We start from the raw sequence: 26,911 nt of genomic DNA on the forward strand, positions 1-26,911 counted from the left end.
TGCAGGCATTAAGTTATTGCATATGGAACTCAATGCTTCAGAGGTTAAACTGCTTTTAGTGTCTGAGCTCGGTCAGTTAAAGCTGACATCAGTATCTATACTTGCTGTCACTCTGCAGTAGAGACCTGAGCTAGTGTAGCTGTGCCATTATGTGCCACAGTCAGCTCGTCATTTTAAAGATCCTACTGTCAGTGGAAAGATAAGAGGATTTTTATCCATACCTGCTAGTTGTACCTACTATTTTGAACATGTTCTCAACATCCTCATTAATTATTTGCTTCCAGAAGTAGTGGATTATAGATTCACTCAATCATCATTTTGTATATCAACTTGATTTGGTGCCTCTGAACCTTCCTTCTGTGTTCTCACTCATCTTTTAAAGATTGTCTGCAAATTCCATTTACATTGCTTATAATGGTTATTATGATGATCAGAATTATGTGAAAACAGAGGTGCTGGGCTTGTCCCGTAGCTGTGTGAGAGTCCATGGCTTCCACAGGTAGGGCTACTTCACTGGAAATGCTCAGTTATCCCAGACTCCTCCCTCTTTGGCATCTTGAGATGCAGATGCTGAGTAAATGTGAATTAATGCTAATGTGATCAGCAAGTCCTGTTACTGATTCCATGCAGGTTTAAGGAAAGATTAAACTGGAGTAGTGGCTATCTATGCACTTGAATCCTGCCTTGACGTACCAAGCAATCTCATAGTACTCTATCAAGACTCTAAGCAGACTTTGAGGTGGTATGCAGGTTGAACATGCTAAAGAAGGTACCCTGTCCTCTTATGACAGTGTGGACATTGGACATGGCTTTTTTTTGCTTAAGTATATTTTTGTTTACATATCCTTCTGTGTTTTATCAGAAAGGGGAAAGTCAGAGAGCTGATGAAGATGTTAAATAAGACTATGTGGTCATCCTCACAGGGTTTCATCAGCTATCTCTTTATCCAGTTTCTGTATGTGATTGTGTATTTGTCCTCTTTGGGTGTAGATTTGTCCCATTTTCAAACTGTACTAATTATTGCATAGCATTTTGTGTATATAATTTTTTAAATTATATCAAATGTATTACTTGACCCCTGACATACATCTATTTGAACTGGATTTCAATTCAAAGAGTGAAGGGAACAAAAAAACCAAATTTGCCTGGCATTGTTTTTTCCTTCTGCCCAAGTTTTGGGTCTAGTATGAACTGTCAGTTTACACTTACTGTTTGGCAGTCCAATATATGCTGAGCACCAGATCTGTGAAATTCGCCTACACAGGTTAACACTTACCCTCAGAAGTAGTCATATTTAATTATATTGACATGATTAAGTATTGAATAACATAGGTGAAGTGTTGGAAAGCTCTATTGTCCTAACGAATAGCTCAGTTAGTCTCTGTGAGCCAGATATTAAAAATATCAGGTATCTAATAGTACATTTTCCCTTCACGGAGTTTTCATTATGTTCAAACAAGGCTGGATATATTTAGGCTGGAGCCTAAATTGCCAAAGTATGTATGAGCTGCAACACCCTGTTTTCATCTTCAGACACCTACATAACCCTGAAATCTTAGTTATTGCCCTTCGTACACTAGACATGCCAATGTTCATCAGAGTGACCCCTTATCTGATTTTCCTACTAATTGTTTTCCTCAATGTTTACCTCATTATTTCTTGATTGTTTATAACAATGGCAGATTTTTTTAAAAATAGTCAGCATCTCAGATAAATGTTTTGAATACCTATAAATACCATAAATAGTTAAAGCTAATACCTTTGGTACCTAAATACCTTTTACAGTAACTAAGTTATACTTAATTTTTCAAGATTTCTAAAAGCAGCCTGTTAAACTGGGATCTGGTTTATCTGAAAGATGCATAGTCCTGCCACATAGCCTTTTCCTTGTAATATCAAATACCTGAATAATTTGGATATCTTTTAACTTTCAAAAAAGCTCAATAGCCCTGATCTGTTTGCCTGAAGTAAAGGCTTTTTCTTCATATTTATACGCAATGGTTTTCCCTATGTGTGTAGGTGTATAATGTGTCAAAAGCATTTAATGCCATCAGCAATTCCTACATTATCATTCCAGAGGTTTGTGTTGTCACTTCTTATGAACTCTCCAGATACATACATATTTTTTTAATAATCTGGGCTGTGTTTTGTAACTATTCCATGTGTTAATCAACATTTCCTACGGTTCTACTGACTTCATTTGTATGTTCATCTGTTATATGAGGAAGTAAGTTCTCCTGAACTTGAAGGAGCATTGCCCAGTATAGAGACAGATTTTTGTGCTCTCCAAGATAATGATTCAGCTGCATGGCACTTATATAGGTGGTTGAAGAAGCCTTGTGTTTCCATGAAGCCTTATATTTCCACAGAGCTGTGGGTCCTCTGAATTAATGCAGCATTTTGGAATGGAATGTATGTGGTTTGATTTGGGCTCAGCTAAAATATCCCTGATTATGAGGAAGAGTCAACAACACATTCTTGTTGCTCCCAGTCAGGGAAAAAAACAGAAGTGAATAAAGGTTAAGTAATCATGTTAGATATTTAGTGTATATTAGCTTCATTACTGTGGCAATGTGTAAATTTGTCTTATTTATTCCAGAACTATTACATTTAACACGTTATTATTTTAATGTGTATGCTTGCTGCTCTTATTGTGTTACTGTCCTGGTTTCAGCTGGTGCAGTGCTGTGGTTTGGATTTGGTGTGAGAACAATGCTGATAGCGCATGGATGTTTTTAGTTGTTGCTGGGTGATGTTTATACCAAGTCAAGGACTTTTTTGGTTTCTTGGGCCCTGCCAGCGAGTGCTAGAGGGGCACAGGAGAATGGGAGTGGACACAGCCAGGACAGGTGACCTGAACTAGCCAAAGGGATATTCCATACCATATGATGTCATGCTGAGTATATAGGCTGGGGGAACAAGGAGGAAGGGGGGACATTTAGAGTGATGGCGTTTGTCTTCTCAAGTCACCATTACGCATGATGAAGCCCGACATTCCTAGAGATGGCTGAACACCTGCCTGCCCATGTGAAGTGGTGAATGAATTCCTTGTTTTACCTGGCTTGTGTGGATGGCTTTTGCTTTACCTATTAAACTGTCTTTATCTCAACCCACCTGCTTATATGTAAGCCCAACTCAAGCAGCTGCGTGGGACTGTCACCAGCTGAGGTTAAACCACGACAGGATGCTCTGTGTGTTTATAAGAGAGTGAATGAGGTCCTGGCAAATTCCTGCTGACGTTAGTGGGCTAATTCTTTGTCTAGGTAACTCGAATAATACTATTTGATTGAACAAGATCATAAGTACACAAAGATCTGTCATTGGTTATTGCAATAATTGTTTTTATAGATACTTTAAAGAACATGTATTTGTTTCTACATAAAAATTCCTCTCCCTGTTTTTCTAGTCTTCTCTCTGTTTCATAGTGCCTAAAATCAATGTTCATTTCACACAATTTCCTTGTTGATTTTCACCAAAATGGTGATCCAGTAAGAAACTAAACAATTCAGAGTGAAGTACAGGTATGATACACAGTAATAGACTTCATTGCCTGATGCATTCACAAATCATAGCTAAAAGAGCCCAAATCCCCTTTTTAATTTACAATGAGATTGTGACTTGAATCAATCGCACTGATAATTAGTGTAACTGCCAATATGGGGCAGTTGGAAGACCTTTGGAAATTATCGTTTTCTATCCTTTTCTGTGGCAAATCTGGTTCCTCTGAATGGGGTTCAAGAGTGTAACAGCTGTGGCACCTGGCTGTCTAGTGGATTGGCTGGGTTCCCACAGTAGGATTCTACATTTTTAGCACCCATTTGTTTTCCAGTCTCATTTCCCAGATAGTTCATTCAGCATTTGGAGAAGGCTGTCTTAATAAAGCAGTGTTCCCATCTGTTGGTCATGGCTTGTTTAATAAGCAGTTGATGTCAATTCAGCTATGCTTGCATCTGTCCCTTACTGCAGCTGTGTGTTGTTAAGGGCTCCCCAACAGCCTGCAGATTTAGATTTTGGTTTTCTGTTGATACCATGTTGCAACTTGGCCCAAACGACTCTCTCTTCTGGCAGGGTTGCCCACTCATCCAAAGAGGCAAGCGTGTTAAACTTTCCATCTCTTCCCTCGTAAAGAGTGAAACATGGAGACGTGCAAGGGAAGACAACGCAGTTCTGTTGGTGCAGAAGGCATGTGTTGGGGTATCTGAGGGTGGGATGGAAGGGCAATTTTCTCCAGATTCTAAAAGCAAGACCAGAATGGTTTCTTTCAACACCTTGGGAAGGTATATAGAAGGCACATACACTAGGTAAAGAAAATAAACAGTTTGTGAATTGTGTGTGATGGTGAACACTGATTTAGCAGTGCAGCTTTCATTTTATCCAAGGCAGCTGCCTGGCCACAATACCTTTCAGTATTTTAGTCCGGCAGTGGTTTTGTACTGCAGACAGATACTGTCAGCTTATAGGATACAGTCAAGAAATTTCTTGACCCTCACACAGAGGAACTCCAGATTCCTGTCTCTTAGGGTGCCCAAGAAGAATCACAATATTCCTTTTGTGTATCTAAGTGCTGACATTGTGCATTTGTAAGACAATTTTCAAAGGCATGCTTTTGATTTTTAAACCCTCAGCTTCCGAGTTTTCAGTGGTAGCTATGGATGATTTGCATTCCTAAAACTAATCATACTGAATTATTTTACTCTCTATGTACTCAGTCTGTGCTGTTGCTTCCCCACCTTGCATATCATATCTTTAGTCTTTGGATGCCTCCCACAGTTTAGTTTTCTACTACACAAATGTTTCTTATACAATCATTGAAAACCAAAAAATCCCCCCCCTAAAGAAATATGTGAAGCAAAATAGAGTATACAACTTTACTTTGTTTCTTCCTATTTTATTCTCTTTCATTTTCCCTCCAGCTTCCAGTTTATTGCCATTCATTCATTATGATTGTCATCATTTTGTGCCAGGAGGGTGCCTAGTAGTGGGTGCTCTCATTTGATATGTTTGTAAAAAGTGACTTTTCAGTGGCACAGTATTGTTAATAGCAAACCAGAGGAGGTAAGCATGGTTGTACTGGGTCAGGCAAAGGTCCGTGTAGCCTGGAACCTGTCCCCAGCAGTGTCTGGAGTATGATTCCTGAAGAAAAATAAGAACAAAGGATGCATTTTGAATAACAAGAGCTGCAAGCTTAGTAAATGAGAATACCTAAAAAGGAGACTGGTTTGAACTTGTGAGGATGAAAGCAAAAAGGAAAGCAGCGAAAAGCCTCTTTACACAAGACTATCGCTCTGTTACCATAGTCATGGAGTCATTTGTTCCATCATAAATTTCAGGGGGTGTGTTTGGGAGGGTGTTGAACTGTTACATCCAAGCTCATGGTGGGTCAATATTTTCTCTCGCTAAAGAGTACCTGTTCTCTCCTAGCATCTTCATTCTCCATGTCATCATCCTGGCATTTATCAAGGAGTCAAACTCTGCAGTCGCCAAACACTTCAACTCCCAGCCCACCAAAGCATCCCTGTTGCTTGCACAGTCCTGCTGTAGAAGATTCTCCAGAGCTTGGTAAGAGAAACGTTACCAGAATTACTAGAGTCAACATGGAGCAGCAGGAATTGACAAGACAACCTCAGCACCACTGCGCAGAGCAAAGGAAGCTGCATTAAGGGTGCACCATGAAAGAGCTTATGAGGAATGCATGAGGCTGCATATCAGAAAGATTCTTAACACCTGTAACTGTGAATTTTCATTCCTTGAATCAAAAATAAACTGACTAGTTAATGCTAATTTATTTATGATTTTGCAGACTTACTTTGGAGGTGTGAAAGAGTGTCAGAGGTTCAGTTTTGCACTGGAAAGTATCAATATGAGAAGAGAATGGAAAATTTTATTTGTCAGAGTATCTTTTTTGCAGTAGACCTATTTGATTTAACTGTGGGTCTTTCTTATGAAATACCTTTTTCTAAAAGTCCTTTTTCACAGCCTCAGTCTGTAAGGCAACTGGGAAGACCTGGTGCAGGGAGCTTACCCAGTTTTCCACTGGTTCTGACTTCTATATGGATTTATCCTAAAGCTTTTCCACTGATGGGGACTGTCCCATGAGAACACAGATGAGGCACTTTGCCCCCAAAGACTAACCTCTTGGTAACACAAACTGAGACCAAGGGCTGAATTCCTCTCTGTGACATTTGATATAAAGCCAGTGCTACCCTGAAGGAAGAGGAATTGCTTCTATTTTATGGCATTACAAGTGAAAGCAGGAATTGCACCTAGACACATTTAGGAACATCTCTGCTCTTAGCTCCCAAATAATGGATAGGTGACTGAACCCAGTTTAAAAAAAAACCAAAACACATCCAAATAAAGATTCATTTTCTCTATCTAACAAATGTAATGTGATGTTCACTGTTCAAGACATGACATTTGAAGTGGCACATTATCAGGGGGATGTCATGTGTTTAGCACCAAAGATGCTCACCTCAACCGACGTATGACTTGTGGATGCGGTGGCACAGTTGTATGGTTGCCTAGGGCTCTCTGTTAAGAAGGTGAAGACTAATTCTTAATATTTTTGGCATATCAAGGTGAATGAATAGACATGAAAGACTCTTGCAAACTTAATTGTAGGTACCTATGCAATCTCCAGGCAGATGTAGGTATTCATCTTTACATTTGAAGTAAAGTGGAGTTGAAAAGATACACTTTTAACCAAATAAAAACAGAAGATGACCTATTAAAGTATACATGTGCATATATTGTAACCCAGTGGTATATTTATATTTGGGGAGTTCCAGCTTTTATGGTAGCCAATTTAATCACAGACCTTTTTTCTATTCTAGATACATGACACATTTATAACTCGGTCTGACTGCTAGGATATTCTTGTGCTTTGATGTGGCAGTAATACCTCAATTCTTTTTTTTTTCCTTTATTATCTCCTCTACACTTTGATTCTTCTCTTTTTAGATGTCTTTCTCAGGTAAGGATATTCTGAGATTAATATTACAGTATTATTACATTCCACATATCTTTCTGAATGAATTAGCAAATATTAAAGATTACTGCATGATTAAACAAAGGGTGATAGAGACAATTTCACCTTACAAGACGGTGTCTGGCTGTCCTGGTTCTCCTGGAGTGTGACATTGTTACTGCAGATTTCAAATGGCAGTGACGGGTGCTGTGCTAGCTGTACCCAGTGACTCTAGGGTCCTGGCAGAACCGTGATTCGGTGAGGCAAGGACATCTCTGCAGCTGAGCATAGATTTTCTGCATGTTGTTAGAGAGGCTTTTGCATAGAAATGTGGGGAAATAATGTCCATCAGTGGGACAGAAATACAGAAGATGTTTCCTCTGCTCAAGAAAGGTTGTTCTAAGCTGGGGTTGTTCGGAGCCCAGGCTTTTTAACATATGGCTTCTCTTACGGTTTTTCTGTGTGTTTGTGTTGGTTTAGAGTAATAGTGAGGAAGCGCCTTCTTTGAGTGAGTGATCTCCATTTCATGCAGCTCACTTCTTTGGAGCACTAAGTATGTCACTTTAGCACAATGTAACCATGGTACCTGGGGAGAACCTTGACGTTTTGGCCCTGAAAAAAGCAGAGCAATGAACAGATGTCCCAAACACCATTAAATGCTCAGCTCCCACCAAAGGTCTCTCTGTATTGTTAGTGCTTTGCTCTAGCGAGGTAAATTCCCAGTACAATGGAGTGGGTCAAATATTCTGTTTTAATTTTACATATGCAGGAAAGTCACATTTGGTTTACGGCAAAGCTGGTAGAGACTGCCTTGAGGCCAGGGTGGAGACAACACCTGGAGCTGCGTGTGGTACTTCTTACCAGATCTCAAGAAGCCGCCCACAGAAGGAGAAAGTGACACACTGTTTTCAGATGAATGGGTGTCCCCTGCAGTAGGAGAACGACAAAGTACCATACATAACACCCTGCTTCTCTTGGTCTTGATTTACCAGCTGTGCTTCTATGTACAAACACCCTGGAAATCTCAAGCCCCACTCCGTCTTTGCTTCACATTTATAACAGCCATTAATACAAAATGAGAATAGCCTGACGCTGTCATTTGGGAGAGAGTATAAAAAGATATATTTCTACAGTCATTGGAGGCAAACGGAGTATGTAATTTATATATTTATGAGGATATACTTCAGATATCTCTCGGGCACTTTCTTTAGGCATATTACAAGTGCCTACTCTAGGTGGCTGGTTCAGGTGTACGCTTAACCAGGAAAATCCTATACACTCACTGTGCAGGTAAGTATTTCCCAGGAGAACACTGAGCAATAGTTTTCAGGAAAATTTTGAAGTTTTGATACCGAGTTCTGTCTCAGTGTGGAGTTAAAAAAAAAAAAAAAAGAAGAAGCATATAGCTATTTTAATTTAGTAAAGGAGAATTATGAAGTTTGTACAGCCAGAATGACCTTGCAGCCAGGAGACTTCAGTAGGATGTGAGAGAAAGTGTTGAAATTTCTGTCTAGCCTGATTCAGGGAAAACTCAAACCTGAGGAAACCTGTAATTCTGAAATGGTGTATCCTGGAAGTTGCAGTCTGGATAGTTACTTTCTGCTCTGCAGGTCAGGCTCCTTCCTTACTCCATGATGTCCAGTCATTTTCTGTTGGAGAATGGAGCTGGCACACACACAGTCCCTGGTTATAGGGAGTCACTGGGGATCTGTTCTACCCAGAGGAAAAACTGGAAGTGACATCACTACCACAGCATCCATGAAATTTCAGAACAGGATAGCTGGAAAGAAATATTTCTACTGTGGATATGGACACTTCAGTTTTCTGGAGGAAATGGCACTGCCAGTGGATGGAAAAGCCCTATACATTTTGGTAGACAAAATATCTAAAGGAAAAGTTTGTTGAACTGAAAAATCTGTTTTACCTCCAGGAATGGCTTTCAATCACATGGACTTTGGAATCTACCTGTTTGCATTTTTAGCAGAAGATGCATTTCAGTTAGACTAATTCAGCACTGACATGATTATCCTACTGATGTCTCTTGTGATTACCGTGTGAGGCTGAACATGTGCAAATCCAATGACATGGAGTGTGAGCCAATTTCACATGTACATTCTGTAAAGTATGTGTAGATGGATTGTATGCCACCCCACAGTGGCAAAGACTGGGATCCCCTTGAAAAAATGGCTGAAGAAAGCTTATCTTAGTATTCCATGGCGTGCAAGACAAATTTGTGAGAAAAACCAAACAGGAATGTTAACCAAGTGCAGGATCAAAACCAGCAGCTCTGAATGGTGAGTTCCTCTGCACAGAGTGTGATCATCAATCACTGTTGTTTTTTAGACAAGCTACATTTAAAAACTGGCTTATTATAGAAATATGGATGGTGATGGATGAGTTCCCTTTTCACTTGTTATTAAGGACCCATTTCACTGTTCCTTTCTGGGTGTGCAGTCTGACCTCAAAAAGCACATGCCTTGGGACAGCATTTATTAATTTTCCCTACTGTGGCCTACAAGACTTTTTTCCTGCCTGAGTTTGGTTAAGTGTTTTGTTACATTGCTTTCTATTAAGCCTGGGAATTGTCAGGACGGTTTTCGTTCGAACATTCCTATTGGTCCGTCTGCACAAGGTGAGCTCCACCGTGAGTTCCACACCGTGGTGCAGATGTACAGGAGGTCTTATTTTCATATGCTTGCTTCTTTCCACTGATCTGTTTTAAAGATGCAAGTAGTATTATGGTGGTCTGTCAACAAGATGAATTTTCCAATTAGATTTGCCAGATGGCCGAGCTTGACCAGGACAGCCTAATTTCAGGTTCTGTCAACAGAGCATAACCAGATCACTGAAAATCCAGTTTGCTGGTTCCTCACACTGCCTCATACCTAGTTGGCAGTGGTAGGGTTTGGGTTGCCTGTCTGGCTTTGGGACTGGCCAGGATTCTATGCTCAGAATTCTTCTTTGTGATTCTTTTCCAACTACTACTACAATGGTACTTTTCCTGTTCACTGCCCCCCACCCCCTCACTTATATTTTTTTTTAAAAGAAAATCAGTCCACAAAACAAAAAATGAAAAAAAAAAATCATATTCACCCCTGCCTGTATTTGTCATTCTGGATCAAACTCTAGACCCTGGGGTTGGGACTCAGCCCCTGGCATTCAGCATCACATGCATTCATTTGTGATGCACAAGAAGTTAAAAAAGAAATACTTCAGACTGGACTGCTCAGTTGAGCAAGAGAAAGATATAGAAAGAGAAATCCTCCCAGTTTAGCTGTCATATTGGTACTGTGGTCATGAAATTCCCGAAGTCCAAGGCAAGTAAGAATATAAGGGGGAGAGTAAGGCTTTTATGAGACCAGCTGGTAGAACTGAAGGAAGTGGAAAAGTGTTTGTGACTGAATTCCTTTAGAAAGTCATCAGTAACTTCCTACTCAGTTGTGAAACCATGAAATCAGATCAATGTCCTGTCTTCCAAGAAAAAGGGCAGCTTCATGGAAGTTTGTATAGCAGACTGACTCAATCTGCACAGGTATGCAAAGGACCTTGTCCTCCACGGCTATTTCCTTTCGTGCCTAGTGAGAGCACTGCTAGCTTGTACTGCTGCGTAAGTACAGCTGAGCTCCAAAGGGCTCAGTCCTTTGATAAACGACACCGTGAGAGATCACATAGCTGCTCTTCACCACATATCCACACTGCTGCAAGCAGATCTGGGGCCACCTGCAACCACCTCCTGTTGATAAAACGAGAGTGTTAGTATCAAACCTGTGATTTTCCCCCAGCTGTGAGGCTCTTGTCCTGGGAGGAGGGGTTGCTCAGCAGAAAAGGGTGCAGGCTTACACTGACTGCTCTTGAAAACTGAGCAGTTAGCGATGCCAGTCCTCCCCACACTGGCACTGAAGCCAGACCAACAGCACTAAGCAAGTGCTGTCCCTAATCAAGGCATGAGCTGGGGTTTGCTGGTGAAGCCTCGCTGCTCCTGGAGAGACACACCTCAAACTGGCTCAGTAGTACCCAGGTCCAATTTAATAGAAAGCGTGCTGAAGGGCAAAACTCTGTGAGGGTTGATTTCAGCACGTCGTAAGCTCAGTCTTCTAATTACAGGGCTTCTTAAAGGTTAGAAGCAAACAAATACAAACACCTCTGTGGCCTAAACTGAACACCAGCTCTTTTTGTCCAGTTCTTCCACTCCAACCAGCTCTTAAGGCTGGGGCCGCAGCACTGACAGTGCCATCCCTTCCTACGAAAGCTGCCCCACCTCTCAGTCCTTAGCAGGTTTATAAGAGGTAATCGTCCATCTCCATCGGCATTCCCTGCTCCAGACAGCTTTCTCCACAGGTAACTCAGCATTGCAGCATCTGTGCAGCTGCCCCTCTACCTCCTTGCTTCCCACATGATCTTTACCTGCCTGAGGCTTTTATGGAAAGGATGTCAGGAAATTCAGGACGCAGGCTGTGACATGTAGTCACAGCTACCTGCATGCACTGGTCTTCAGCCCAGTTTTGTGACTGTAAGCTGACTTTTCTCGATGTCAGACAGTGATGAGGACACTGGAGATCCCTACACACCTTGTCTTTGTTTTATGTTGTGTGTCTCCAGCAGAGAGGAAAGAAGGTCAAAGACAGGTGGAGATTTAGGACGGGAAATTACATAGTTTTCAGGGAAGCTAATGAGGCAGGGATCTTTTAGAACTTTTCCTCAGACTGTTAATGTCTTTTTGCTCTGGAAATAGCCTTTCATCTGAAGAGAAATGGTTATGCACAGGTGTACAAGGTTTTCCAGGCAATCATTGTATGGTTCAGCAGAAAGAGAAGTATGGTGGTGTATTACAGGGCCTCATTTGCCAAGGTGGTCTTTTCTTCTTCCTAGAGCTTGCCTTTGATCTCATTGATATATTTATTCCCCAGCATCTGAGCGGTTCTTCTGTGACGTTGTTTTGGGACTACTGTCCTCAGTTTCAATAGTTTTAAAAAATAATTACTGTCATTGCATTTCACAGGAGTGGCTAAGGCAGGATTAGATGAAAGCCTTTTGATTTTAAGACTATGGCTAATTCCAAAACCTTTAGTTCCCCTGAGGTAAGCTGTGAGTTTCAGGCTCAGCTGAGCTCTAAAACTCAGGGCTAACCTGAACAGTCTGGCAGATCTTCCCTGGTTTTGCTGTAAAGATACAGAACGGAACAGACTTATTCAAACCTGCACCATGCTTTGTTCCCAGGAGCTCACAAGCTCCAGCTAAGCTCTCCCTAATCCTGAAATGTATTTTGAGTTCACAGCATGGCAAATATAGTTCACATATAGGTTAACATTTTTTTGCCTCTCCTACTTATCCTTTTTAACTTTTCCAGGCAGATTTTTGCAAACAGCTTTGTCAGTGCCCTAAATCAACTAGAAGCCACACGAAGGTGGCTACTCCAGCACTAAGCCTGCATTGGCTTAAGATCCACCCTGCACTACTAGAGCTACACAGCTGCTAGTAGGCTCAGAGGAAAAGCAGATGTTGGTTGCTTGTGCTTGAAAGCAAAATCCGGGTCAGCAGTAAGTAATGAATACTTGTGGCTGCTGACTTTTCAAGCTCAGCGTTCTCCTCGGATTAAATCACTAGCATTACATCCTCCTTGGATTGTCCTGGTAGCATCGACTTGAAGCTGCAGCTGGTGCTGTACGTGGTGCAACAGTGCTGCTACCCTGCCTGTGCTCCAGGTACTGTGCTGGCTGGAGCTATTCATTGCAGGGTCTAACTCTGCAGTATGGGGACCTTTGGTCTTTGGGGCTTTAGTCTCCATGCTTACTGTGATGAAGTGGGCATGTGTTTGCTAGGAACATGAAGGGAGATTTCTGAAGGGAGATAGTCTCCTTACATACCAGCAATTTGTAGAATTACCATCTCCCCATGATCTTTCTGATACAACATACTGTGAATCTACTTACTTTTCGTGGCTAAAACAGAAACCCAAACTTTCTACCAAGAAATGTGTGTGGGGAGTGAATTCAGGCAATGTGGTGAATACAGATGGGGAATATATTTGAAAATGTTTTGTTTTCTTTCTACTGTTCTTCATGTTTTTCACCTTCTCTGCTTGTCTGCAGAGCCTGGCTTTGTCCTGAAAGTCTTTTCAATACTGCATTGATTTGCCACCTACAGATGCTGCCTGTTTATTCTTTCCTGTTGTTTTCATTGATCTAGCATGAAAGTCACCTTGCACTGAAAGAGCTTTGCCCTTTCTAGGCATGCAAAGTATTAAAAAATATAAATATAAATATAAGCATACAAATTAAAGGGGCTAGGCAAACTTTTGTAGGGATTGCTGTTATGGGAGGTCAAGGATACTGAATCTGAGTTGTCGGTAACAAGGCAAGATACCATTGGCTTGAATAGATAACTCATAGAATGGTGGCAGACTAGACACCAAGGCAGTGTGTGTTATAACTTTCAGTATTTATTTTGGTATCCATTTTTTCCTGAGCAGAAGCATATTTGGGCACTTACTGACCATTTTTTCATTCACATCAAGACGGGTGCCATGGGGTCAGTATGTAATTTGCCTGTGGATAAACTGTAAGTGGTATATCACTGGAGAAAAAATCTTTCACAAGAAAGTTCCTGCGAAGGTTTACCATCAACTTTTCTTCTATGCAGCTGCTTTGCAGACAAAGGAAACTCAGGCTCTTCCTTGCCAAACAAGAGGCAGCACTTCAACTTAACAGCTTGCTGTTGAGTGCTTAAATATTTTTTTGGTACATTAATTTAAAAATATATTTTAAGACAATTACATTGTGAGTATCCCTGCAGTGCTGGCAGCTGAGTGTTGGTCTGTTTGTTCTCTTAATTAAATATATGGCTAAATGCATTTAGCCACACTAGTGTTGGCTGGGACAAGTGGTGCTGGGATTGCTAGTCCTGTGCAGCTCTGAATTCCTTGTGGTCAAAAAGCAGCTACAGGCTGTCATTGTGTGCTTTCATCCCCAGCACAAAATCTACACATAGATTTCCTTCATGTGTTCCTTGACAAAGTTAATTTTCTTTGCCTCTTCTTTCTCAGTTTTGTACTGTGGAATCTTTAGCTTAATTCTGACTGTAAGAGGAGCAGGAGATTGTACATTTTGCTGCCACAGAGAAATGGGTTACACTCACGGGAAAAGCTTAAGAGGAAGTGCTCTTTAAATGGCACAAAAGAGCAAAGCCCCATCCTTTTCCATAGTTGGTGGGCATTTGGGGCATCCTTTCTTCTGTAAATGTGTGACACTGTGCAGGGCGGAATCTGGTCCAACAAAAGGAACTTTCCTGGTGACTAACTAGTAACTCATGGTCTATTTTTCTCCCTTTTCCAAGCCTACCCACCCCGTATGGCTTAAAGAGATCAATGCATTCAAATGACCAGTCTGAGCATTTTTAACCATAATGTGCACAATTTGACTGTAAAAGCTTTGAAGTTCACAACATACCAAAGCACTGAACTCAATATTCCTCACCTCCCACCATCAACTGCATCTCTCACCACAAATTTCTTTCCTGTGTATGTATGACCTTGTGCATATGTGGTTTATATGTGCTCTGGCAAACACTTTTTAACTTCAAATAAGTCAGGGAGAAGCTGAGAGGTCAGGCCCTCTCCTTCACAGAAACTGGCAAAGACAGATCTGAGAATACGTACGCAGTAACTCCAGTGGAGTAGGTAATAAAAAATAAAGTAATTTTCTTTTATTGTGCACTGAATCTACATGCACATCTACTGCTGTTCTGCCTTTTTTTTATTGAATTACTTCTGCAAAGGCTTGGGTCTTCTTACCAGCTATGTAATACTGAACTCAATGGCACTGCAGTTTGGACCTTTCCAGCAGTAGCCCCAGACAGCTTTAAGGGATTGTTGTTACAGGCGCTCTAGACACCAATTCATCAGTTAATTCCCATAATATTCACCTGGTACTTTCTATAACACTTTTAAAATGAGTCTCATTTGTGACATAAATGGGGTTTTATGAACTTAAATGTCCAAAAGAAAGTAACCAAATCAGTTGTAAGACCAACACTTGACAATTTTCACCTGAGAGTTGAAATCTAAATGCAAGCACTTGGTGAGGAGTACATGTGTGTCCAGGATACAAATTTGGCATTTGACTTAAGCAGGATGAAAACCCAGTGATTTGGGATGTAGATGTGACGCTCATGAATACTGTAGCTACAAATACACTTCCTGAGGAGTCTAAACAAATTAAGGAACTTTAAAAATATCTCTTTTTTTTTTAGTCTTCAAACACACAGAATTGAAACAAACAGAACAAAGTCCAGCTGCCTAAACTCATCTGCCCAGTGCTATCTGAGGTGCCTGAGAGTCTCCAATACATCTGGTTCAGGCTGGCATATATGACAAGACTTACAGAAGACTCGTTTGCTCTGGCTGCTAGATGCTGGATGAGATAATCCACAGCACCTAAAATAGCCCTGAGCCCTGCCAGTGAAGTCTTTCCCTCTGGTGAACACAGCAGGGGAGGCTTAGGTTTGTCCATTTATATCTGTTACTATTTATATCTGCTTGATTTGTGAAGAGTGGAGGAAATCATTTTGCCCTTAGAAAGCTTTAGAAAACAAAGGCACACCTACTGATACCAAGACATGCCACAAAAAATCTCATTAGAAACGTTTTCTGAGTTGCTGCCCAGAAAGTCATTAAGAGAACATTTATCCATTCTGCAAGGTACATTAAAAACCATTCAAGTCTAAGAATTAGTCATAAATAACATAAAACCATGAACATCACTACCATCCTGAAACTTGCTGATGGCAAAGCCAGGTCTTTTAGCTGGGCAGCCAAAAGGAAGGCTGGCTGAAGAAACAGACCTTTTTTAATCTGTTGCAATTTACAGGTGGGTTCAGCTGTGCATGGCGTTTCAGGCTCTGTCAGTGCCCCTCTCCCTTGCCAATCTGCTCTTGTATTTAACACATTTGCTCTTTGTGTTTGTTCAAACACTACTAACAGAAGAAAGAGGCCCCCGTGGCTTTTTTTCTCCATCAGCATGGCAAAACAAATGAGAAAGTGCTTTTACAGGAGAGCACTATTTGCTTGCAGTTGCATGCCCTGGCGTGTGTCAAGGTGCCTAAAGAGACAGGCACTTCAGGAGACACTAAAAAAATACTTATTTCTTGATGATTTAAGTGACTGCTGCTCCTGAAACCCCCACAGAATGCATAAGTAACCCTAAAACTTGCCCAGGGCTTCCTCCAGGGGTATGTGACTTGAGGGTGCTGACGCTGTGTGTGCAGTGCCCAGCACCCAGCAGGATCCAGCCCTGAGGTCTGTTCAGGTGCCCCTGGGCAAAGCCCTTCCCGGCAGTGAGGCCCCAAGGACTGTGCTGGTTGCCCGCTTGCCTTGCTGAATCATTATGGTGTGAGGGGATAAAAAACCCCAACCAGCCCACCTGGACTCTTTGGACACAAAGAATTTGTGGAGTAAGATTTGAGATGGGACGAGGGGTTTGTTTGCAATTTTTTATTTTTTTACTTTGGTCTTGAAGATGAGGTGATGGACAGTTTGCCCAGTGCCATTTACACTGAGCCACAGCTGTGCTTCCCAGCACCTGATTTTTGTGTTGTGAATTGTTGCAAACAAGATGTATTCCAGATAGTGAATTCAAGTTTTCCTTTAAGCTAACACCCTCTGTCGTTCACTCCTGCATAGCATGCATAAATAAAATGTAGCCACAGTTAAAGTGACTACTGACTTCTGTGTGGTACAATGATTTCTAGAGTAGTGTTCTAATTTTATTTTTATTTTTCTCTGAAACTGGTACAGCAGTGATCTAGTCATGTAACCTACCTTGTATATCTGTCAGAAAAAATAACATGCAACAATGTCACTTTTTAATAGTTCTGATGTAGTATGCAACTTTGAGATTTATTTTTGAAAATATTTGCAGTTCCTGCAGTGCCAAGAATGGCCTGATCACATTTTGATGCTGTAGAATGCTGAGGCTTTAGTTTAGCAATCAGAAGTTTGTGAAGGTGATTTATCTTATTTTTTATGCTATATTTATATATATATTTACAAAAGTTGAATGGAGTTTTGTTGTGAATGTGATTGCTCATGTTTCAGAGGTTTTGATTTCAGAGAAGGCACTCCACTTTTCTGTGTTTAAAGAGGTCATGTGAATGGGTTATCAGAGTCTGAATTACCATATTAATCAGACACCTGAGCTTGCCTACCTCTGAATTACAGACACACACCATTCACCAGCTGTTTATGTACTGATCAGCCTGTGCTTTGAGAATAAGGTCAAGGTAAATGAAATAGCCCTAGGATGCAATATTTGTCACTGGGAGAAGGGTGCTAAACCCAGAAGGACTTTTAGTTCTTCTCTATGAAAGACAGCTACATGGCAATTAAAGATGCAGAATAAACTGCTGAGCTTTCCTCCCCGGTCTTTCAGTAGCATGACACAAGTGTCTGAAGCTCAGTTTTAGACACCTTATTTTTGCATAAAAACACCAAGCCTATTGTGCTTTCTAGCAGTTCCCATCTCCCTTGGCAAGAAAAGGGTTTAAGGATAACCTAACTTTAGGAATGCTGTTTTCTAGGAGTGTGAAACCTGTCCTTCAGTGCTATTCTCCCTATGTAAGGCAATAAATCGGGAGCAAATGTTTATGAATACGATCTGCCAAAACATTCCTGTCCCTCTCACCATTACCAGCATCAAATCATCAGTATTTGTTGTTCTGTATGTAGGCGGGTGCAAGCATGGTTGATTCTTATCAGCCACACGGGATTTTAGCAGGATTAATCTCGTGAGTACTTCTGTCTTATTGCCAGCCTCTGAAGCTATTTCCAAAAACTCTCTGGGTCTGTCTCTAGCCCTCAGATCTGCTGACCACCCAAAGTTTTCCCTGAGTTTCCTCTGTGATGAAAAGAAGAGGCACTGTCCTGGGAAATGCCTTTTCCCAGTGGCAGCTGTGCTGCCATTTCTCATTTGACTTTCCAAGAGGCGTCACAAGATTAGTTACAATCTCTTTGCAGGCTGTTAATCAGGAGTGCTGTATTTCAGTGCCTTGCTGTCCCTCTGAATATGCCATTAAGTAGACAACAAACAGAATATTGTTCATATGAGTGCTACACTGGTATTAGCAAAGATATATTGATACCCCTGCCCCAAGCCCCACTGAAATAGCTGTAACACCCCCAAGGCAATTCCACATGACTACTCAGGCCAAGAGGCAAAGGGTGATGCACAGTGCTCTCATTCCTTGCACATGGGCAGCATCGACTTTCATACTTATGTGTTGCTGATAGTTACTGCTATAGAGGGTCTTTGGGCTTTGTATAGGATTTTTAAGCATGTTATTAGTTTGCCAAAATAAAACTCCTGTTGGTATGGAACTAAGACAAGCTGGCCTGAAACTAGGATGTTTTCACTGTCTTGACAAATATATGCATCCTGATTAGCTGTGATAGGCTATGCCAGTCAATGACAAGTTATCATGCCTTAACCATGTGTGTGTAAGTCAAAAAAAGTTAGGGCATAGGTAGCCTAGCACTCACAGTACAAAAGAAGATATTTCCCCCGAAGAGAGAAGAGCCATCTAACAAGAACCTGTCTCTCCCACCAAGACAGCAGTGAGAGCCTGTCCGTGCTCGGTTCAGGTAAATCAGTGAGGGAGTGCACTCATCACTGACCTGAGCCCTCAGGCAGCTTGTTTGTTTATGTATGTATGCAGCATGTATACAAAGATCTCTAGTGTCTGTCTTTGCTGTCTGTGGTCATCTTGATATCATCTTGATATCATAAGATATAAGTTCCCACCTGCCCCAGCCCGTGATATTTGCTCTTTAAAAGCATTTTTTATTTCAGCATTTCACCTTTGCCTCGTCTAATGTGTGCGAGCTGGGGCTGGCCGTACCGGCCAGTGATACCATAGCCTGAAGTACTGCACGCCTGGCTGTGGGTTGTTCATACGGAACCGCATCGGGCTGCTGCTGCCCTGCTTTACTCTCTGGCCCACAGAAAGTTGTATAAAGTCACTTACCAGTGCTAGGTAAATGAAGATTTAGCAGGACTCAGTGCTCTTTACTCAAATATTGAACTTTCTGTCACATTTTCAAATGCTTGCTTTTATGGCTATTACTAACATTATTAAGTTAGTAATAGCTATTATTATTATTATTAGCAAGGCACACTTTACACCTTGAGCCTTGTATACAGTAAAAAGAAATAAATGGTGTTGGCTAAAACAATTCCAAATCAGAATAAAAGGATAGGGTTTTTTTTCTTCTCTTTGGTCAGTGGTTGAGCTAAGTCACTGCTTTCTGATAGGAGGCATCAGAATGCTCAAAGTGCAGTTGAAATGAGGGTGAGCACAGGGACGTGTGGAGCTGTTAGCCCCTGGTAGCTTTCCCATACACTTTCTTTAGTTCTTCAGTTTCTTTAGTTCCAAGTTTACAAGGAGGCACACAGCTTCCAGAAAGCAGTTAGAGACTTACCGCTCATCATTTGTCTCATGTATGTCAGGACACAGTGCACCTCGGAGTCTGGGCAGGCTGTTGTTAGATCCAAGTAAAGATGTTTATGAGTTCATGAAAGAGACGTCTTTAATATGTGATTACCAGCGGTGGGCTGCAGACTGTCAGCTGAGTTTCCTCAGAGTCATCAGTGAGGCCCAGCAATGACGGCAACTGCCTTCATGAAGCACAATGAGAAAAGCTTTTAAGCCCTACTTTATATTTCACACAAATGTCTTTCCTTGTGCTTGCTAGTGGACCACCATTATGTGACTGAAAATGCCAATTTGTTCTGTTTGGAGGAGCTGGGCTGTATCCCTACCAATGCTTCAGGCCTGAATGGCATTTTGCTGAAATTCTCCTAGGGGCAGCGGGATAGTTTTATTTTCACTAAGCGATAGGATTGTGCTGGGAAGCAATATAAAAAATAAGTGTTCTTGTGTATGCTTATTATCCCAAGCTAGTCAGCTGGGAAACCTAGTCAACGAGGCTGCATTTGCAGTGACGTTTGTTTGAAGAGCAGCACGAAAATTCACAGAAATATCTCCACAGCTTCCTGAGCATCTGTGGCGCTTCTGCACAGCTCACCCAGCCTGTTTCTCCAGGCTGTTTGGCTCACACAAGATGGCAAGTGAATTCACAGGTAGGCTAGCAGTCAGCAGGAATTTCCACACCTCTCTTAGGCCAGAAGCGGTGTCCCTGCTGTGACCTGAAGTCAGTGACCATGTGCTCCCTGTCTCTCAGGGCTCTCTCCTGACCGAGAACCAGGGACAGGCACGCACAGCGCTTTTCTGTGCAATGTTCTGTAAACTGGCTGTGCTACGGAAATGATACAGCCAAGTGCTCGCTCAGGCAGCAAGCAGGAAGGTTCCTTATCTGTCTCTGTTGGTCTGCTCTTATGCAAATACCTGTATTTGCCGTGTCAGGAACACCAAACAATATTAGAGACTTACCTTTCGTTCTTTGGAAAGTTTAGCCTGTAATGGCTTGTATTGTGATTTTGCTTGTAAAAACGACTGGCTTAGGTGGATGCTAAAGCTTTCATTTCTATATCAAGGATCCAATCCTGTCACAACAAAATGTGTCGGATTCTTTCCATTGATTTCAATAGGACACAGCAGCTGCTGTGTATTTAGCATTTATTTTTATGCGAACCAAGGAAAAGCTCATTCATTTTGGTTAGAAAAAGAACTGCACACAGCCTTATCCTTCCCCCATACCGCACCTCCCCCCCAGGAGGTACATAACATGGAGGTTACAGGGTGGAACACTAAACAGGTATGTGTGCCCTTTTGCTTTTATTTATCAGAATATCTCTGGCTCTAGTAGGGCTAGTTTCTGAAAATGGCTTGGCCATGTTCACTTTTCTACAGTAGTCATTTCCCTGCAGGACTAGGTTGGTTCAGAACTGTGAAAATGCCTGTGATGTGGATTTCATATGCCCCATTTGAATGTTTCTATTCTTTATTTCTGTTTTTTATGCCTTTTGAATATTTTTGTCTTGCATTTGGATATGTGAACGGCATAGTTTTGTTCAACTGAACTCCTGTTCTGCAGATTATCTCCAAATCGTAACTCAAGCTGTTTAAATGTGAGTGGCTTTTTAAGACAAATCTAATCAGTGTTTCTCTTGGGAGTGAAACCAAATGAGCTTTCAATTCAGTGCAATTATTTTACAAATCTTTGTTCATTTAATTCCTCTGAAGTGGAACAATCAGAAGAAATGGGTCGGAACTACAGTGCAAACAGGAAATTACAGTTTCTTAACCTAAAGAAAATGAGATTTTCAGCCGCATTTATTTATTTATTTATTTACTTACTTACTTACTTACTTACTTATTTTTAAACGTTATTCTTCTGTGATGCATCCTGGTGGTGCTATATGGCAGAGCATAGCAGTCTTGAGAGAACCAGTAGAACAATGTCAATGCCTCTCACAGCAGAACCACGTAGGCAAAGCCTCAGATACCGTAAATAAGCTCAGCTCTGTTGATTACCCTGGACCTACACTGGTTTAGAGCAGCAAAGAACTTGAAGTTCACTGGAATGAAAGGATGAGTGAGGTATCGCTTCTTGGGTAATACGATGACTTACGTTATTTTTAATCACCTAACGGATTCAGGAAGACTTCTAGCAGTGCCGCTAAACACTCCTTTTTGGCAACAAAGGATGATTGATTATGTACCAGAATTTCTACTTTGTGTATTGACCATCTTCCCCATAGGACCTGACTCTCTCTGTGTCTTGGCTATTTATTACAGCAACACACGGTCTGTGAGGTGTACTGCCTCAGCTGACTGAAAAATGGTGGTTGTTTTTATCTCAGGTTGTATCAGCTCTGATAACTAGTGCCAGGAATTGGCCTCAAGGTGTGGAAGGACAGCTCTGACATAACGTCTGCTTCTAGCTTGGGGCCCGATTCAACTCAGTGAAATCAGTGAAGCTGAACTCCGCATCAGTACTCTGAGTCCAAGCTAGCAGAGTGCAGGGCAGATTTACAGAACTAAGGTCACAATCTCAGCTGGCCTGATCCTCTTCTTAGATCTACTTTTTGCCTCACAGATTAAGCATTCTTCAAAATGCTGTCCTGCTGAACACAGAAGGACACTGCAGTGAATCTTCCAGCCAGTGATGAGTTTTGAACGCTTCCAGTCTATCATGGGCTCAGGATTTCATCCTACGATGGACTAAGTCAAAGCTCTGAAAAACTCCTGTTGCAATTACCTCCGGGTTTTCTGGTGCATTTGGGAGAAGTTACTGCTGCCTCATCTGTCTTTTTTTTTTCTTTGTTTCTCAGAGGTGACTCTTGATTAGCCTGAAAACTCACAAGCCAGCTAGTCCCAGAGTTAAAGGGAGCTTCAAGACAGACTAACTGGAGAAATCAAAAGCAGCTGGAGAATATCTGTGAAATTATTTCTTTCTCAGAAGATTGTGAAAGTACACGTTATAAAGAAGTGCAGTTTATGGACTCAATAATTGTGAATTTTTCCCCCCAGTTTTGCTTCTTTTTTTGATTTTAAAGAAACTAGCTTAAGATTATGTATAATTTTTATGGTCATTTAGCAATTGTGTTATTGGCAGTATTTCTCTAACTCACAGGCATCTAGTTAACACAACAAAATGGAACTATTTAAAGACCACAGCATGATACAAGAGGCAATTTCATGATATGTAAGTAAAGGCAAATAACAAGACAGGCAGTGTCACAAAATACAGAAAAAAAGGAAGGCTGTTTCCCCATTTTCCCTCCTGAAAATACTCTAAGCCATGCACTACAACCAACTAACTGAAGACAAAGATTTCCTAAAATGTATTGAGTGGAAAAAAAGGATTAATAGAAAATATTTTGTGACGCATCACCCCAGCTCGCTAGCCATTTTCTAGCAGCTATAGGATATTTTTAAGCACAGATATTCACTCTGAATTGATGTTGGAGAGATCACACTTAGTGTTATACTCTGAAGGAAGAAAGGGATACCACAAAACTAGAATGGGAGAGATCTAAGAAGCAAAAGTTTTCAGGGGAAGCCAAAGGAATACGGACTCTTTGCCATATCCCTCGGGTTGGTACATAATATTCCTGCATCATCTGCTTTGCTGATTGGTGAGAGGATAAAAGCATTTCATCTTGGCAAGGTCTTTTGACCAGAGGTTGTGTACTGGGTCTGGCTGATACGAAGTTAATTTTCCCCACAGCAGCCCTCCCAGTGCTGTGCTTTGTATTTGTAGCTAGAAAGACGCTGATAACACAGCAGCGCTGGCACAGCACCCAGGCTGTCTCTCCAGCATTCCCCCTCACAGCAGGCTGGGGTGGGCAAGAGCTTGGGGTGTCATAGCCAGGACAGCTGGGCCAAACCGACCAAAGGGATAGTCCATACCACATGAGGTCTGCTCAGATATAAAAGCTCAGAGAAAGAAGGAGAAGGGGGACATTGGCTATTAGGATGTTTGTCTTCTGGAGCCACCACTATGCGTACTGAAGGCCTGCTTCCCAGGAAATGGCTGGACATTGCCTGCTGATGGGAAGCAGAGAATAAATCTTTTTTTCTTTTTTTTTACTCCTTTACTTCTGCACGTGGCCTTTGCTTTATTAAATGCTTTTTATCTTGACCCATGAGTTCTTTCTATCTTATTTCCTCCCCTCCTAGCTGGTTGAGGAGGGAATTGATAGAGCAGCTTGGTGGGCATGTGGTGGCCAGCCAGGGTCAACCCAACCCACTACGGTCCTTTTTGGTGCCCACCATGGCTCCTCAGGAATTCAAGGTAAGGACAGTAACTGGGAGATGAAGCAGACAAAACATGGACTGAATAGAGCTAGAGAGCAAAGAGTATAATCCTTGTGGGGAATTTTGCTGGTTGTAATTGTAGTGAAGGGGCGAGGGGTGGATTGTGTGTAAATCGTCCACTTTTGTTGGTGTTGTGGTGATGTTATTTTGGTGTGGGGAATTCTTTTTGTTGATATAAGTGAAGTTTGTGAAGATTGTAAATTGCGTGATGAATATGTACTTTAGTGAAAATTCTTAAATATATGATTCACTGAGGCGAGGGATAGAATATATTGGGTTTTGCGAGGCACAGTTCTGGTAGTGGGGGGGCTGCAGAGGTGCTTTGGTGAGAAGGTGCCAGAAGCTTCCCCTTTGTCAGACAGAGCTGATGCCAGCCGGCCGCAAGACAGACTTGCCTCTGGCCAAGGCTGAGCCCATCATTGACGGTGGTAGCACCTCTAGGGTAACATATTTAAGAAGGGGGGGGAAAATCCCCAAAACCTAGCAAGTGCAGCCAGGAGAGAGGGGCGAGGAGGTGTGAGCGCAGCACCCTGCAGCCCCCCGGCCGGGCAGGAGGGGCAGGGGGGGCTCCAGGCGCCCAGCAGAGACGCCCCGGCAGCCCCCGGCGAAGCCCCCGCTGGGGCAGGCCGTGCCCCCGGCCCATGGCGGCGAACGGGGGAGCAGATCCCCCCCCGCAGCCCGCGGGGGACCCCAGGCCGGGGCAGGGGGTGCCCGAGGGAGGCTGCGACCCGCGGGCAGCCCGGCCGGAGCAGCTCCTGGCAGGGCCTGTGGCCCCGCGGGGGGGAGCCCGGGCCGGGGCAGGTTCGGGGCCTGTGACCCCGCGGGGGGCCCGGGCTGGAGCCGGCCGGGCCTGAAGGGCGGCACCGCGGGGGGGCCCGGCCGGGGCGGTGCGTGAAGAGCTGCAGCCCGGGGGAAGGGCTCCCGCGGGGGAAGGTCGCGGAGGAGCCGCTCCCGTGGGAGGGACCCCGGGCTGGAGCAGGGCAGAGTGTGGGGAGCCTCCCCCGAGGGGCAGGGGCGGCAGGGACCTCCTGAGGGACACCCCAGCCCCAGCCCCGTCCGCCGGCCCGCGGGGGGGAGCGGCAGAGAAATCGGGAGCGGAGCTGAGCCCGAGGAAGAATTTGGTGAGTGAACTGACAGCTGAGAAGTTTTACTTGCTAGAAAAGAATAAAAATGAAAATAAAAGGAGAAAGGAAGCTGAGAGAGAAGATTACGTTTAATAACCAGGTAGCTGAGGACCAAAGTATGAAAGACTGTAACATAAAGGGTTGCTTTTTCTTTCTCGTCCCCCCTCCCCCTTCAGAGGTGCTGGAGCTCCAGATTTTCCCTTTCTTATTGATTATAATCTCCAGCTGCAAACTATCACTGATGCTTTGCTTAATTATGGACAGAGTGGAACAAAATTGATATTAATTTGCATATAAAACTGCAAAATACTTTGTTCAAATTAGACATGGTAATTCATGATTGTGTTTTCAAGAGGTGTCTATCAGAGATCAATAATTGTAAGTCACTGAGCTAAATCATCAGTAGTGCTTTGCTGAACATAACTATTTTGATGGATGATATCCTGCAGCTGTCAACATGTTGGACCTACTTGTTGAAGGCTCTCAGAGGACTGGTTTAATGATTGTACAATTGAAGCAAGAGCTAAACTTGGAAAGAAAATTTCATGAAAATTAGGAAAATATCGGAAAGAAGGAATATTTTTTTCCCTGAATAAGTATGTTTTCACTTATATCTAACAATTCAGAAAATGGGAAAGTGAAAAGGTATTTCTTTTTTCCTGTCATCTTCAATACCTAGGCAACTGGCCAAACTCTGCCAGTTGAAACCTACTAGTAAATAGGTTCAAATAAGAACATAATTAACACATAGGAATAAATATGAGAACTGGAAAATGTTGCCAATTTAACTACAGGACTCAGGATGGTTTTCCGTCTCTTAATGCCTACTGCTATGACAATGACTGATGACAGTAAACAGCAATTAAACCTTTTTGTCAGTTTGCTGTGTGTACTTCATGCTATTAGCCAAATGTGTTTGGAGCGTTAGTGGTTCTGTGTCAACATTTCTCTGTTTTGTCTGTGTAGCTCTACATTTTAAATATGTTTGTTCAATCTCTTTTGGGGATTATTTAGCAGAATTAAATCTGTGAGCTTTGCAACTAGCTACATTTCATTTTGGACATAATTTCAAATAAAATTACTAGCCACATCACTAAGGCTGCCTTTGAAGAGGTATAGCCCCAATACCAATGTTTGGAACACTGATATTTATAAAAGCACTATATTAGCAAACTGAGTTTTCATTTGGGTAAATTTTCACCAACTAAATGCCTGTTCCAGCATCTTTAGTGGGTTAGCTAAATACTGTGGTGCTTAGGAGTTGTACAAAGCCCCCAGCAGCACCTGTGCCTCAGAAAGCAAACAATGCAAGAGGACCAGAAGGAGGGGTGATTGGTTCAGCAGCTCCCTACTATATGATGGCCACACCATGCCAGAGCATGGAGAGTGCTGGAGCCATTCTGGTCCCCTCTCACCTTGTGTATGCCTGCAGCACACACTTTGTATGTATGGTGGAGAAGGGCTCTTTTGTTTGACTTGACATGTAATGGGGACATGTGTAATAAGCCTTCTTAAAATTGCAGCAAGTTTAAACCTTCTGTTGCCCTTTTAGGGCATTTTTCAATGCCTGAATGATGCTTGCATCCTACCACTTTGTCCTTCTCTTCATGAACTCCCAACTAACCCTACCTTCCTCCTCGAGGGGATTTTCTTCCCCTTGTCTTCCTCACCATTCCCTACTTTCTCCAGCAGCTTCACCCCTGCTTTGCTCCATGTTCTCCTCTGTTGTTTTTGTTCTGCTTTAGTGAGGCATGCCTTGCTATTTGGACATCAAATGGTTTTATAGCATATTGTGCTGGGAGGTGGTAAGGAGACCCCTGTCCCAGCTATCCTGCACTAGCATCCATAATTGCTCTGAGCAGCTTCTCCTCCCAAACTGTCACTTCAGTGGGAGAGTAGCTGGACTCTCTCAGCTCTATTTACTGCTCTGTGAAGTTGTACCCTACTCCCCAGTCAATGAGGTGCATGTGGTAGCAGATGGTCACTTGCTGATAAAAATTCAGTGAGCTGTTGGGAGCTTAACTAAGTCTCTCTTCTGTGCTTACAG

At 42.4% G+C, this 26,911-nt stretch overlaps 2 protein-coding genes across 2 annotated transcripts in view; both read left to right on the forward strand.

Moving 5' to 3' along the window:
• Nucleotides 1–25,014, forward strand: part of VWA3B (von Willebrand factor A domain containing 3B) — a 93,628-nt gene extending 68,614 nt beyond the window's left edge. Inside the window, exon 30 of the mRNA XM_080377364.1 lies at nucleotides 5,422–25,014. Within this exon, the coding sequence (XP_080233490.1) occupies nucleotides 5,422–5,660 (239 nt within the window). The 3' untranslated portion in view covers nucleotides 5,661–25,014. The remainder of the gene's footprint in view (nucleotides 1–5,421) is intronic.
• The window catches only part of CNGA3 (cyclic nucleotide gated channel subunit alpha 3), a 62,548-nt gene continuing 48,438 nt past the window's right edge, over nucleotides 12,802–26,911 (forward strand). Inside the window, exon 1 of the mRNA XM_080377376.1 lies at nucleotides 12,802–12,817. The gene's annotated coding sequence lies outside the window, so the exon portion shown is untranslated. The remainder of the gene's footprint in view (nucleotides 12,818–26,911) is intronic.

This window comes from Falco punctatus (assembly GCF_963210335.1).
Source record: "Falco punctatus genome assembly, chromosome: 2".
NCBI classification, from domain to species: domain Eukaryota; kingdom Metazoa; phylum Chordata; class Aves; order Falconiformes; family Falconidae; genus Falco; species Falco punctatus.